Source organism: Schistocerca piceifrons, chromosome 3 (assembly GCF_021461385.2).
Source record: "Schistocerca piceifrons isolate TAMUIC-IGC-003096 chromosome 3, iqSchPice1.1, whole genome shotgun sequence".
Classification (NCBI taxonomy): domain Eukaryota; kingdom Metazoa; phylum Arthropoda; class Insecta; order Orthoptera; family Acrididae; genus Schistocerca; species Schistocerca piceifrons.
Genome location: NC_060140.1, coordinates 379,808,583 through 379,822,715, shown reverse-complemented (window position 1 = coordinate 379,822,715; position 14,133 = coordinate 379,808,583). Strand labels below are relative to the sequence as shown.

Below are 14,133 nucleotides of genomic sequence, written 5' to 3'. Positions count from 1 at the left end.
TCCTTTGTACTGAAGCACTCTGAAAATATCTCGTAACACCATCCACAATTTTCTCGATTCGCACTATGCATCGTTAAACAAGACTCTACTAGTGGATTCGGTATGAGTCGTATCGAATGTGTCGATCCTAATCAGCTTTTCTGGGGAGTGGAGTTCCAGTTAACTGTTTTCGAACAGCCGAGCATGATTAGCCGAGCGGTCTGAGGCGCTGCAGTCATGGACAGTGCGGCTGGTACCGGCGGAGGTTCGAGTCCTCCCTCGGGCATGGGTGCGTGTGATTGTCCTTAGGATAATTTAGGTTAAGTAGTGTGTAAGCTTAGGGACTGATGACCTTAGCAGTTGAGTCCCATAAGATTTCACACACATTTTTTTGTTTTCGAACGTAAGAGCAGAGCGTGGGCGCAGCGCGACTTGTTTAGGCCGAGCAGTGGAGCAGCGTGGAGAGCGCCCTCGCTTCCCTGCTCGGTGCCTGTGCAGACGTCTCGGGAGACGCGCGGCTGGCAGGTGTGTATCGAGCGAATCTGCCGCGAGCCGGTGTGATTGATTCCGGCGCTACACAGAAAGCGAGGGGTGGCATTGTTCGCGACGCGGCCGCCGCCGCCGCCCCCGCCTCCAGCTTCCATCCGCCCCCGCCGCCTCCCATATTGATTCCGGGAGCCGCGACGCGGCGCCCGCCCGCCATCAATCGCGAAATGCGCTCCTCGGCCAATGGCGGCTGCGAGGCCAGGCGAGTCGACTCGGCGGCTGCAGACTTCTGCGAGCGGCCGCCGTCCACAGCTGGTGCCGCCGCCGCCGCGATGTCGGACGCCGCTGCCACTGCAACACACACACAGACGGCGGGCTCTCAGCTCTCGGCTTGCAAGTGTCTTCTGTGGGACGTACCGGACGAGCACCGAAACACAACTGGAATGTGGACATGGAAGCTTGCACAAAATAATCTCACCCGACAGAATAGAATGGTTCAAATGGCTCTAAGCACTATGGGACTTAACATCTGAGGTCATCAGTCCCGTAGAACTTAGAACTACTTAAACCTAACTAACCTAAGGACATCACACACAGGCGCAGTGGTTAGCACACTGAACTCGCATTCGGGAGGACGTCTGTTCAATCCTGCATCCGGCCATCCTGATTTAGGTTTTCCGTGATTTCCCTAAATCGCTCCAGGCAAATGCCGGGATGGTTCCTTTGAAAGGGCACGGCCGACTTCCTTCCCCGTCCTTCCCTAATCCGATGTGACCGATGACCTCGCTGTTTGGTCTCTTCCCCCAAACAACCCAACCCAAGCCATCACACACATCCATGCCCGAGGCAGGATTCGAACCTGCGACCGTAGCGGTCGCGCGGTTCCGGACTGAAGCGCCTAGAACCACTCGGCCACACCGCCCGGCGACAGAGTAGTAGTGAATCTCTCAAATCATCCTGCTTTTTTCAGAGCTGTAGTTGCTGTGGAACTGGTACCAGGTGCTCATGTGATCGTCCACCACTGGCGCAATTCGTGGCAGTGAAATGGTGTGCAGATATCTATGTAATGCCACTAAATGTTACGAGTGGCGGACACGCCAGGGGCAGAGGAGGCGTAGGGAGTATTTTGCTGTCGGAATAAAAGCATAACAGCCGACTGGTTCGGTCAAGAGAGCCCACTGGCATTGAATACCACTGGATGTCACTTGAGTAACAAATCCGAGAGGGGCATTTCAACTCTTCTATAAGTGCCCAAATGTTGGTGATGTGACCGTGACGTGGAAACATGAAGGAACAACGGCAGATAAACGAAGTCTTGGCGGGACCTCATGAGCTGGACAGAGACCGTCGACCATTACGAAGGGTGCTTATAAAAAAATCGCATGAAATCAATAGAAGGTATAATTCGTGACTTCCAGAGTACTGCCAGCAGTTGACTAGTACAATCAGTGTGCGCAGAGAGTTAAAAGGAACGGGGTAGAATAGTCGAGCAGTTTGTCATGAGCCACACGTTTCTGTGGTCAATGCTAAGCGCTTGAGCTACTGTGAAGAGCGACGTCACTGCACAGTGGCTGACCGCAAACGAGTGATGAATCACAATGTATCCTGTGACAATCCGATAACAATCCGTTGCAAGGATTTTGTGGATTCCTCCATTCCGTCTACAGGCCACAAGTGGCCCATCGGGACCATCCGACCGCCGTGTCATCCTCAGGGGAGGATGCGGTCGGGAGGGGCGTGGGGTCAGCACACCGCTCTCCCGGTGGTTATGATGGTATTCTTGACCGAAGCCGCTACTATTCGGTCGAGTAGCTCCTCTATTGGCATCACGAGGCTGAACGCACCCAGGAAAATGGCAACAGCGCATGGCGGCCTCGATTGGACACCCATCCAAGTGTCGACCACGACCCACAGAGAACATTATCTGCCATTATGTGTTATGCTAGAAGTGAAGTACGGAGTGAGCGTCTTTATGTATGGACGAATTTTACGTGGTTTCGGTGCGGTCCCCCTGCAGCGCTTATGAAAGCGGTAAACGCGGAGCGGCGGAACCACACTTTACAGCACTGTGCACTGCGAACAGTAGACGAACAGACCGGAGACGGTGATTCTTTGTATCAGCACGACAGTAAGGCAGCATCTCTGAGGCGATGGTTTGGGGGTAGTAACATTCCGGCTGGTCCCGGCGGAGGTTCGAGCCCTCCCTCGGGCATGGGTGTGTGTGTTTGTCCTTAGGATAATTTAGGTTAAGTAGTGTGTAAGCTTAGGGACTGATGACCTCAGCAGTTAAGTCCCTTAAGATTTCACATTCATTTTGATAATAACATTCCTGAAATGGACAGCGCTGCCCGGAAGGCCTCTCTGAACCCATTGGAACACATTTAGGATGACTTAGAATGTCAACTTTGTTTTGCCGGCCGAGGTGGGCCGAGCGGTTCTAGGCGCTACAGTTTCGAACCGCGCGACCGATACGGTCGCAGGTTCGAATCCTGCCTCGGGCATGGATGTGTATGATGTCTTTAGGTTAGTTAGGTTTAAAGTAGTTCAAAGTTCTAGGGGACTGATGACCTCAGAAGTTAAGTCCCATAGTGCTCCGAGCCATTTGAACCATTTTTTCAACTTCTTTTCAGATCCCATCGTCCGACACCACTACCTTCCCTGATTTCGCCTCCTGAGAAAGAATGGCCTGCAACTGATTCACATACATTGAGACGGCTCACTGAAAGTGTGCCCACCAGAGTTCAAGCATCGTAAAGGCGAACGCTGCACACGCCCCGTATTAATGTCTACTAATAAGGGTCCGGCTGTTGTGGGCGAATGGTTTCAGACGCTTCAGTCCGGAACCACGCTGCTGCTACGGCCGCAGATTCGAATCCTGCCTCGGCCATGGATGTGTGTGATGTCCTTAGGTTAGTTAGGTTTAAGTAGTTCTAAGTGCTAGGAGGCTGATGACCTCAGATGTTAAGTCCCATAGTGCTCAGTGCCATTTGAACCATTTTCGGGATAGTGCATGTGCTAGTGGGTTGTATGGACTCAGCAAAGTAGGACGGCTCGATGTGGAAATGTGACAGAACGGCGGAAAACAGCTGTCGTGTCTGGGCGAGCTCCTTACCTGATTCACTGGTGTATCAACACGGACAGTCCAGCGGTTCTATAAGAAATCGTCTACCACTCGCTGCAATATAACACGGTGTAACCACAGTGTTCTTAAAAATACCCTAAGTAGTGTCATGGCTTTTCATCATAATGGCTTTGAAACTCGACAAAAATTTCTATTGGCAACGAATGCAGCTCCATCTCAAGCTGTTTCCGAGAGAAAATTACGGGAGCAGCTGCTTGCAGTGAACATTTGGGATCAGGTACCTCACAAAAGGCCATTGTTCGCATCGACACATGGAGGTGCACGTCTTCCATGTGCTGAACTACACGGAAACTGGACAGTACATGAAAGTATGAGTATAGCGTAATACGACGCCGAAATTTTGTCTCTACTACAAATTCTGCGAGGCGTCGATCGCATCGACGGCGCAATCACGTTCTTGACACACAGTGGCTGGAGGATGTACACCAGGCTGAAGTGTGCCTGTGATGTTTCTAGGGTATATTTCATTCCATGACTTGGGTTCTCAGTTTCACGTTACCGTGCACGTGGAACAGCATGTTCATTTCAATATTCTCGGTGACCATGTGTTGTCTTTACTTCTACATCTTAATGATGAATGTATTGCGGAGACTCCTATCTTCCGAGATGACAGCAGGAGTGCTCACTGGGCTACACGAATACGTCCCTCGTTTAACGAACACCCAAGCAGCCCGGTGAATCACCCGATGTTAATGCAATCGAAAATGTCCAAGACCGTCTGGAACAGCGGGTGAAATGCAGCAATCAGCATCTCTAAAAATTAGTAGTCTTGTGGAATCTAATCGTAAATAAGATATTACAGTTTGTTGTGGCAATTCAAAAGACTGATTCCGGCGTGAAACGAGTCTTACAACCACAGTATACTGAAACGAGTGAACAAGACGAAAATGTAACACTAGATACACAGGGACAGTATACTCTGAAAATTCTACTAGCCGGCCGCGGTGGTCTCGCGGTTCTAAGCGCGCAGTCCGGAACCGTGTGACTGCTATGGTCGCAGGTTCAGTTAGGTTTAAGTAGTTCTAAGTTCTAGGGGACTGATGACCACAGCTGTTAAGTCCCATAGTGCTCAGAGCCATTTGAAAATTCTACTTCTAACACAATAACAAATGATAAATCGCCGTTTGTACACATTCGGGATATTCCCAATACAGTACACATTAATGACTATGTATCTAAATTAACAATAAAATGTTCTTCTGTATGGTCGCTAAGAATTGTTTCAAAAGCTGCGGACAGAGAATCGAATATTTGCGCACTTCTATAAGTAGAAGTAGATAGAAAATGGCAACAGCATACAACAACCACGTTTGGGTATTACAGCCAAATGAATTAATTATCAAGTTCAGAAACGGTGGTGTTATCTCTGGAATAATTGTTTTCAGGCCTCTGTTGTTTTAATGAAAGCCCTGACATGACTATTTTTAGTCCTCTGTTGTTTTGATGAACGCCCTGGTATACACGTCTTATTTTATGAATTGTTCTATAACTTATCTGTGGCCGACAGCTGTGGTCGAGCGGTTCCAGGAGCTTCAGTCTGGAACCATGCGGCTGCTACGGTCGCAGGTACGAATCCTGCCTCGGGCATAGATGTGTGTCATGTCCTTAGGTTAGTTAGGTTTAAGTAGTTCTAAGTCTAGGAGACTGATGACCTCAGATGTTAAGTCTAATAGGGCTTAGAGCCATTTGAACCTGAAATTAAAGACCACCTTTGACGACTTCAATTCTATAGTGATGAAGCCATTTGAACCATTTTGAACTTATCTGTGACGTATTGTAACTTGTCCTATTCACGTCTAGGAGCGTATTCAACTGACACTACGTCTGTAATCGTGTGTATGTGTTGGCGTACCGTCACGTAGTTCACTATCACATACGGTGCTGTGCAGCTCTCACCAATCTCAAAAACTTCATGATAACTAAAGGTCTACATCGACTGTATATTAGGATTTATTTTTATTTTTGGAATTTATTTTGCTGGACCGGTACAGGACATCATTCCCATCTTCAGCCGCGCGACAAATTCCTTTTATAGGTAAACAACACATGGCATTGCGTACTGTAAGGTATGTACTTGGCACAGGAAAGAAATAGTGGCTCTAAAATGGCTCTGAGTACTATGGGACTTAACTTCCGAGGTCATCAGTCCCCTAGAACTTAGAACTACTTAAACCTAACTAACCTAAGGACATCACACACATCCACGCCCGAGGCAGGATTCGAACCTGCGACCGTAGCGGTTGCGCGGTTCCGGACTGAAGCGTCTAGAACCGCTCGGCTACTCCGGCCGGCAAAGAAATAGTGTTGCGGTAAAGAACTCCGTCCGCTGTGTTCGAGTGATGCTGTAATTGGTGTCATGAGAGCACGCAAATTCGAAGGAAATACTTCGCCAACTGAACAGAATAATGGTATAAATATTATTGATAGTGAAAATTACATATTAAAAACTATTGTACCTCTAATAACATGACCAGTGCCACGAAAGAGATCGTTGTCCTTAATAAAGTAATAGAGAATATAGTACTAAGCAAACCAGCTTGACAGGAATTTATAGACATGACATTCATTGTGATCAAGGACATAAGAAGGGGAGGTTAGGAACTAACGGCCCGTCGACGACCAAGTCGTTAGTGACGCAGCACAGTCTCTGTTTGGTGATATAAATGGGCCGTGACCCTCTCAGAGGAAATTCTCGGAAACTGCATGAATTGATCTATATGTATGGCGTGGATGACTGCTATGCGGAACTGGGAGGCACGGGTTTGATTTCCCGCACTACCACGGTCTTTTGTTGGTGGGGGGACTGGAAAGGGGTGCACTCAGCCTCGTGATGCCTACTGAGGACCTAGTTGAGCGAGTAGTGGCGGCTTCAAGGTCTGGCAGGCTGGAAACGGCCGGGAGAGTTGTATGCTGACCCTGTGCCACTCCATACCGCATCCTAATGACGTCACTGGTAGGTATGACTCGGCGGCCGGTTGTTAATGAATCGCAGGGCCCGTGGACGGAGATTTAGTTCTATGTTTGAATGTTGGAATGGAGATTTGAATGGTTTTCCTCTGTAATCTGAAGCCAGTTTCTTAACCACTGTGATGGAGCACAGTCAGGTGAACCACAAAATGTGCCATGTGGCCTCACAAGTCAACGATACTACACCATTTCCTTTTAAAGGGCTTGTCTGCTTATGAGGAACTACAGTAGAAACTTCCAACCTTTTTCAAATTGTACTTCCCATGTAATGTTCCTGACTGTTTCGTCGCATAATACGAGAAATGGAGATCTAAAGCTCACCCGCCAGGGTAGCCGAGAGCGCTAATCTGCTGTTGCCTGGACTCGGGTAGGCGCGCCGGCCCCAGATCGAATCCGTCCGTCGGATTACCGACGTCGGCCGGTGTGCAGTCCATCCTGGATGTGGTTTTTAAGCGGTTTTCCACATCCCGCTAGCTGAATATTGCGCCGGTCCCCACGATTCGCCTCAGTTACACGACTCGCAGAACTTTCGCACTATTTCATGAATTACACTCGACGCAGACAGTTGGGGTACACTAAGTTTGTCCCCAGGGTGGGGGTGGGGGGGTGGTGGGAGGGGGGGTACGGGGTGGCGGCAGGAAGGGCATCCGGCCACCCTTTAAAAACTAACCTTGCCAAATCCGTTCTAATCATGCCGAGCCTGCGTAAGCGCGGGACAAGGAACTAGCAAAAGACTTTCCCACAGAGACTACGCACTGACAATTCGTTGCGCTACAACCAGCTTAACTTCCGCAAACGAAGACTTGTGATCTATAGGGCTACGTTACGAAAAAAGGTCATTTGCACTGCAAACTGTGTTCTACAGCACATGTTGAGAAATTATTTCGTAAGCAATAAACGCAACACATTTTAAATTTTCCTTCCATTATGACCGATTATGTAGGGTGGTCAGGAACAGGGCTAAGAAGACTGTAAGGGTGTTGAAAGGGAGTTGTGCTGGGAAACAATTGTTAAGAAAAAAAATTCAATATTTTGCGCTGATTCCATGCTAATTTGCATAGATGTTGGCCAATGAGGCCGTTGCACTTCTAGATTCAAGCGGCTGTGTAATTTGTTCTCGTTGGGTAGATGACAGCGCACGAAACTTCTCATTGTTTGCTTCAGGTTCGAAACTTATTACCGTAGCACGTCCAGTTTTTGTATCGTTCTCTTGTTCAGTTTTAGGAAATCAAACGAAGAACACGTATGGTGACACCGTCCCTGGCGGGCCGCTTGAATTTGCGCGCAACGACCTAATTAACTAACTTCAGTGTATTGAACTCGGAAACGACGCTACGTATCCAATTTTTTTCTTAACAGTTGTTTCTCAGCACACCCTGCCCTGCAACTCCTATACAAGTTTTCTAGTCTGTTTATGACCACACTGTGTAGCTATGTTATTACTGTAATGCTAACGTAAAGAATCCTGTTGCAGCTTAGGAGTATCTGTAGATTCCGCGCTGAAGATAATCTTGTTTTAGTAGTTTATTATGTCGGTTTTCGTGAGAGTTCGCCGGTTGAGATTCTGCGGAATTTCTGTTTCACTCTCTCACCAGAGAGCTGTGGTGATTCGGACTGCCCTTCGTCATACAAGGTGTTCGTTTTAACTCGGAACAACTAAATATCTCGAAAAATACGAACCGCACGAAAAAATGTTCAAGATGAAAAATTAATATTTTCAAGTGGGACTTCTGTCTGGGCTGCCCAGTATAGTATAGTAAAACTGTTACGTTTAAATATTTACAAGTCCGGCAAGTCAGCTACATGTAACGTAACGTAGTTTTCTGTTCCCTTCGGGGTGGGTTTTGGCGAGTGCCTCCATCACCAGGATGCTTGGTTTCCGTGTCCTCTCTCGAGTCTCACCATCGGGCTGACTGATGTCAGTGTGTTCTTCCGTCCAACCGCCGTGGCTCTCGCGCCGATTACCAGCGGCATCTACCACGAATGGATAAGCCCTAGGTCGTTTTTTTTTGTTTTTTTGTTTAGAATTCGAACCCGCTCTGAAAAAGGGGAGGTTCCAATCTGAAAAACAAGGTGACCCCCAAGGGAGGGGAGGGGGGAGACTCTTTTACGAGGTGACCAGTTTTAGCACAGACAGATGTTCCCTTTCAAAATACTAATTTTCATCTTGATCATTTTTTTCATATGATCCCAATTTTTTGAGATATTTAGTTGTTTCAAATAAAAACAAACATCCTATGTAAGCTAGATGACTCTTCATTTTAATTCGGCTTCCGGAACCACACACTTGATCTGTATTTCAGTATACGCTCTAAAAGTGTGTTATAAGCACAGATGTAAATGAAATGCTGTTCTTCAATACACTACTAATAAATCTAAGCCTGTCATCTGCGTTAACCACAGTCGGTTCCATATAGTAAAAAAAATAAAAAATAATTGGTTCAAATGGCTCTGAGCACTATGGGACTGAACATCTATGGTCATCAGTCCCCTAGAACTTATAACGACTTAAACGTAACTAACCCAAGGACATCACACACATCCATACCCGAGGCAGGATTCGAACCTGCGACCGTAGCGGTCACGCGGTTCCAGACTGAAGCGGCTAGAACCGCACGGCCACACCGGACGGCTCCATATAGTCTTTTCACTTTATATACTCAAGCATTGTTACTCTGACGCCTTTATACGTCATCCTTCATCCATTTATGACTCAGTAATTTTTTCATTCGGTTAGTATCATCACCAGTCCGAAGGTTGGTTTGCCGCACCTCTCCACATAACCTACGTCAAGCCTCTTCATTTCTGCCATAACTACTTCATCCTATTTCCACTTGAACTTACTTACTGTAGTCATTCTTTGGTCTTCGTGCCGGCCGCGGTGGTCTAGCGGTTCTAGGCGCGCAGTCCGGAACCGCGCGACTGCAGCGGTCGCAGGTTCGAATCCTGCCTCGGGCATGGATGTGTGTGATGTCCTTAGGTTAGTTAGGTTTAAGTAGTTCTAAGTTCTAGGGGACTGATGACCACAGATGTTAAGTCCCATAGTGCTCAGAACCATTTGAACCATTTTTTTTTTTGGTCTTCGTCTGCAAATTTAATCCTGAACACATCCCTCCATTACCATATGACGACTCCTTAATGCCTCAAGGCGTGTCCTTTAAAGCGATGCCTTGTTTTAGACGTGGCATAAATTTCTTCTTTTCTTCCTAGTTCAACTGAGTACTTTCTCTTTAACTATCCGATCTACGCACCTGATCTACAGCATTCTTATGCAGCACCACTTTTCAAAATATATATTATTTTTGTCCGCCGCTCGTGGTTTCGTGGTAGCGTTCTGTCTTCCCGAGCACGGGGTGCCGGGTTCGATTCCCGGCGGGGTCAGGGATTTTCACCTGACCCGAAATGACTGAGTGTTGTTGTGTCGTCTTCATCATCATTCATCCCCATCACGATCGCAGGAAGGCAACGGCAAACCACCTCCATTAGGACGACGGTGCGGGTCTCCCGCATCGTTCCCCTACGCTCTGTCAAGAAGCATGGCACTTCATTTTCATTTCCATATTCTTCTTGTCTGTATTCCTTGCCGTCTACAGTTCATTTCCGTACAAGTGTCCATTCCAGACAAATATCTTCAGGAAAGACTTCGTAGCATTTAAATTTTTATTCGATGTTAATATATTTCTAACTTTGAGAAACTCTTTTTCTGGTATTGCCAGTTTGGTTTTTATACCCTCTCTATATCGGCCATCATCATTTATTTCGCTGCCTGAATAGCAGAAATCGTCAGCTCATTTCGTATACTAATTCCCTCATCATCGACGACATTCCGTTACTCGTGTTTTACTTTCCTCATATACATCTTCTAACTTTTTTTCAAGACACAGTCCATTTCATTCAACTGTTCTTGAATGTCCTCTATCATCTCTGACAGGATTACAGTGTCATCGACAAACGTCAGAGTTTAAAATTTTTCTCCCTGAACTTTAATTCCGACACCAATTTTTTTCTTGGTTTCCTTGACTGTTTGGTCACTGTGCCGATTGAATAGCGTCAGGGATAGGTTACTGCCTTTCAGCTATTGCTCCTCTTTAATTCCCTTAGAATTTTCTAACTGCAGTCTGATCTCCGTACAACTCATAGTTACCTTGTCGCCCTGCCTTCATAAGTTCCAAGAGAGCATATTCTTTATGTGTAAAAGTAGATATAGGCCCTACATGTGTTTGTGTATACAATGAGGAGACAAAAGTCATGGGATGGTTATATACACATACAGAATTGGCGGCAGTGTCGCATACACAAGGTGCATTGGCGTATGTGTCTTTTTTACTCAGGTGACTCATGCGAAAAGGTTTCCGAAGTGACTACGGCCACACGGCGGGAGTTAACAGACTCTGAACGCGGAATGGTAGTTGGAGCTAGACGCATTCCGTTTCGGATATCGATAGGGAATTCAACAGTCCGAAATCCGTAGCATCAAGAGCATTGCCGAGAGTACCAAATTTCAGACAGCCGGCCGCCGCTGCTGCTACGGTCGCAGGTTCGAGTCCTGCCTCGGGCATGGATGCTTGTGATGTCCTTCGGTTAGTTAGGTTTAAGTAGTTCTGAGTCCTAGGGGACTGATGACCTCAGATGTTAAGTCCCATAGTGCCATTTAAACCAGTTTTTTGAAATTCAGACATTACCTCTCATCACCGACAACGCAGTGGCCGACGGCCTTCACTTAACGACCGAAAGCAGCGGCGTTCGCGTAGAGTTGTCAGTGCTAACAGACAAACAACAGTGCGTGAAATAGCTGCAGAAATCAATGTGGGACGTAAGACTAACGTATCCGTTAGTACAGTGGGGAGAAATCTGGTGTTAACGGGCTACGGCAGCAGACGGCCGACGCGAATGACTTTGCCGACAACACGACATCGCCTTCAATGTCTGTCCTGGGCTTGTTGGACCCTAGACGAGTGCAAAACCGCGGGCTGGTCAGATAAGTCCCGATCTCATTTGGTAAGACCTGATAGTGCGGTTAGAGTGTGACGCAGACCCCACGAAGCCATGGACCCAAGTTGTCAACAAGGCACTGTGCAAGCTGGTGGAGGCTCCATGAGCTGTTGTGGGTTGTGTTTACATGGAATTGACTGGGTTCTTTGACGTAGCTGAACCGGTCATTGATTGGGAATGGATATGTTCTGCTACCTGAAGACAATTTTCAGCCATTCATGGATTTCATGTCGCAGACAACGACGGTATTTTTATGTGTGACATTGTGCTAGGGCACCGGGCCACAACTGTTAGCGATTAGTTTAAAGAAAATTATGGACAGTTCGCACGAATGATTTGGCTACCCGCATAAATAAAAGTAAACTCCGTCCGAACAGGCCAAGAAGACACATCGGTACCGACCGGCCGCCGTGTCATCCTCAGCTCACAGGCATCACTGGATGCGGATATGGAGGGGCATGAGGTCAACACACCGCTCTCCCGGCCGTATGTCAGTTTACGAGACCGGAGCCGCTACTTCTCAATCAAGTAGCTCCTCAGTTTGCCTCACAAGGGCTGAGTGCACCCCGCTTGCCAACAGCGCTTGGCAGACCGGATGGTGACCCATCCATTTGCTAGCCCCAGTCCAACAGTGCTTAACTTAGGCGATCTGACGGGAACCGGTGTTACCACTGCGGCAAGGCCGTTGGCTTGGCGACCCAAATAGCCCCATATGAATCCCATCGAGCATTTATGGGACATAATCGAGAGGTCAGTTTGTGCCCAAAATCCTACACTGGCCAGACTTCCGCAATTGTGGACGGCTATGAAGGCAGCATGGCTCAGTATTTCTGCAGGGGACCACTAACGACTTGCTGAGTCCATGCTACGAAGAGTTGCTGCATACGCCGGGCAAAAGGAAGCATTAGGACTTATCCCATGACTTTTGTCGCTTCAGCGTATTCCAGCACAGATATGTTAGGCCTTCAAAACTTGTGTGGGTGGTGGTGGAAAAGTGTTGACACGCAAAGCTTAAATGTGGAACACGTGGTGCCATTATGAACGAAGATTGTCGTGTGCAATGCACGTTTGGGACACATGAGTAACCAGACAACATTGGGTAAATAGCTAGTAGCTGCTAGCATGAGTTTCTTAGAAGTAGATACCTTAGGCGTTGCGAAGCAACTCAAATCGCTTGATACGGGCAAGTCTTCAGGTCCAGATTGTATACCGATTAGGTTCCTTTCAGATTACGCTGATACAATAGCTCCCTACTTAGCAATCATATACAACCGCTCGCTCACCTATAGATCTGTACCTACAGATCGGAAAATTGCGCAGGTCGCACCAGTGTTTAAGAAGGTTTTGGAGCATATGCTGTATTCAAACATTATGAATCACCTCGAAGGGAACGATCTATTGATACGTAATCAGCATGGTTTCAGAAAACATCGTTCTTGTGCAACGCAGCTAGCTCTTTATTCGCACGAAGTAGTGGCCGCTATCGACGGGGGAACTCAAGTTGATTTGGTATTTCTAGATATCCGGAAAGCTTTTGACACCGTTCCTCACAAGCGACTTCTAATCAAGCAGCGGGCCTACGGGGTATCGTCTCAGTTGTGCGACTGGATTCGTGATTTCCTGTCAGGAAGGTCGCAGTTCGCAGTAATAGACGGCAAATCGTCGAGTAAAACTGAAGTGATATCAGGTGTTCCCCAGAGAAGCGTCCTGGGACCTCTGCTGTTCCTGATCTATATAAATGACGTGGGTGACAATCTGTGCAGTTCTCTTAGGTTGTTCGCAAATGATGCTGTAATTTACCGTCTAGCAAGGTCATCCGAAGACCAGTATCAGTTGCAAAGCGATTTAGAAAAGATTGCTGTATGGTGTGGCAGGTGGCAGTTGACGCTAAATAACGAAAAGTGTGAGGTGATCCACATGAGTTCCAAAATAAATCCCTTGGAATTCGATTACTCGATAAATAGTACAATTCTCAAGGCTGTCAATTCAACTAAGTACCTGGGTGTTAAAATCACGAACAACTTCAGTTGGAAAGACCACATAGATAATATTGTGGGGAAGGCGAGCCAAAGGTTGCGTTTCATTGCCAGGACACTTAGGAGATGCAACAAGTCCACTAAAGAGACAGCTTCCACTACACTCGTTCGTCCTCTGTTACAATATTGCTGCGCGGTGTGGGATACTTACCAGGTGGGATTGACGGAGGACATCCAAAGGGAGCAAAAAAGGGCAGCTCGTTTTGTATTATCACGTAATAGGGGAGAGAGTGTGGCAGATATGATAAGCGAATTGGGATGTAAGTCATTAAAGCAAAGACGTTTTTCGTCGCGGCGAGATCTATTTACGAAATTTCAGTCACCAACTTCCTCTTCCGAATGCGAAAATATTTTGTCGAGCCCGACCTACATAGGCAGGAATGATCATCAAAATAAAATAAGAGAAATCAGAGCTCGAACAGAAAGGTTTAGGTGTTCGTTCCTCCCGCGCGCTGTTCGGGAGTGGAATGGTAGAGAGATAGTATGATTGTGGTTCGATGAACCCTCTGCCAAGCACTTAAATGTGAATTG

The 14,133-nt window shown here is 47.2% G+C and overlaps 1 protein-coding gene and 1 pseudogene across 1 annotated transcript in view; both read right to left on the bottom strand.

The window, feature by feature from the left end:
* The window catches only part of LOC124788674, a 67,793-nt gene that overhangs the window by 15,977 nt on the left and 37,683 nt on the right, over positions 1-14,133 (bottom strand). The window contains exon 3 of the mRNA XM_047255956.1: positions 383-816. Coding sequence (XP_047111912.1) covers positions 383-816 — 434 coding nt within the window. The remainder of the gene's footprint in view (positions 1-382; positions 817-14,133) is intronic.
* Positions 12,138-12,256, bottom strand: LOC124790395 (annotated as a pseudogene).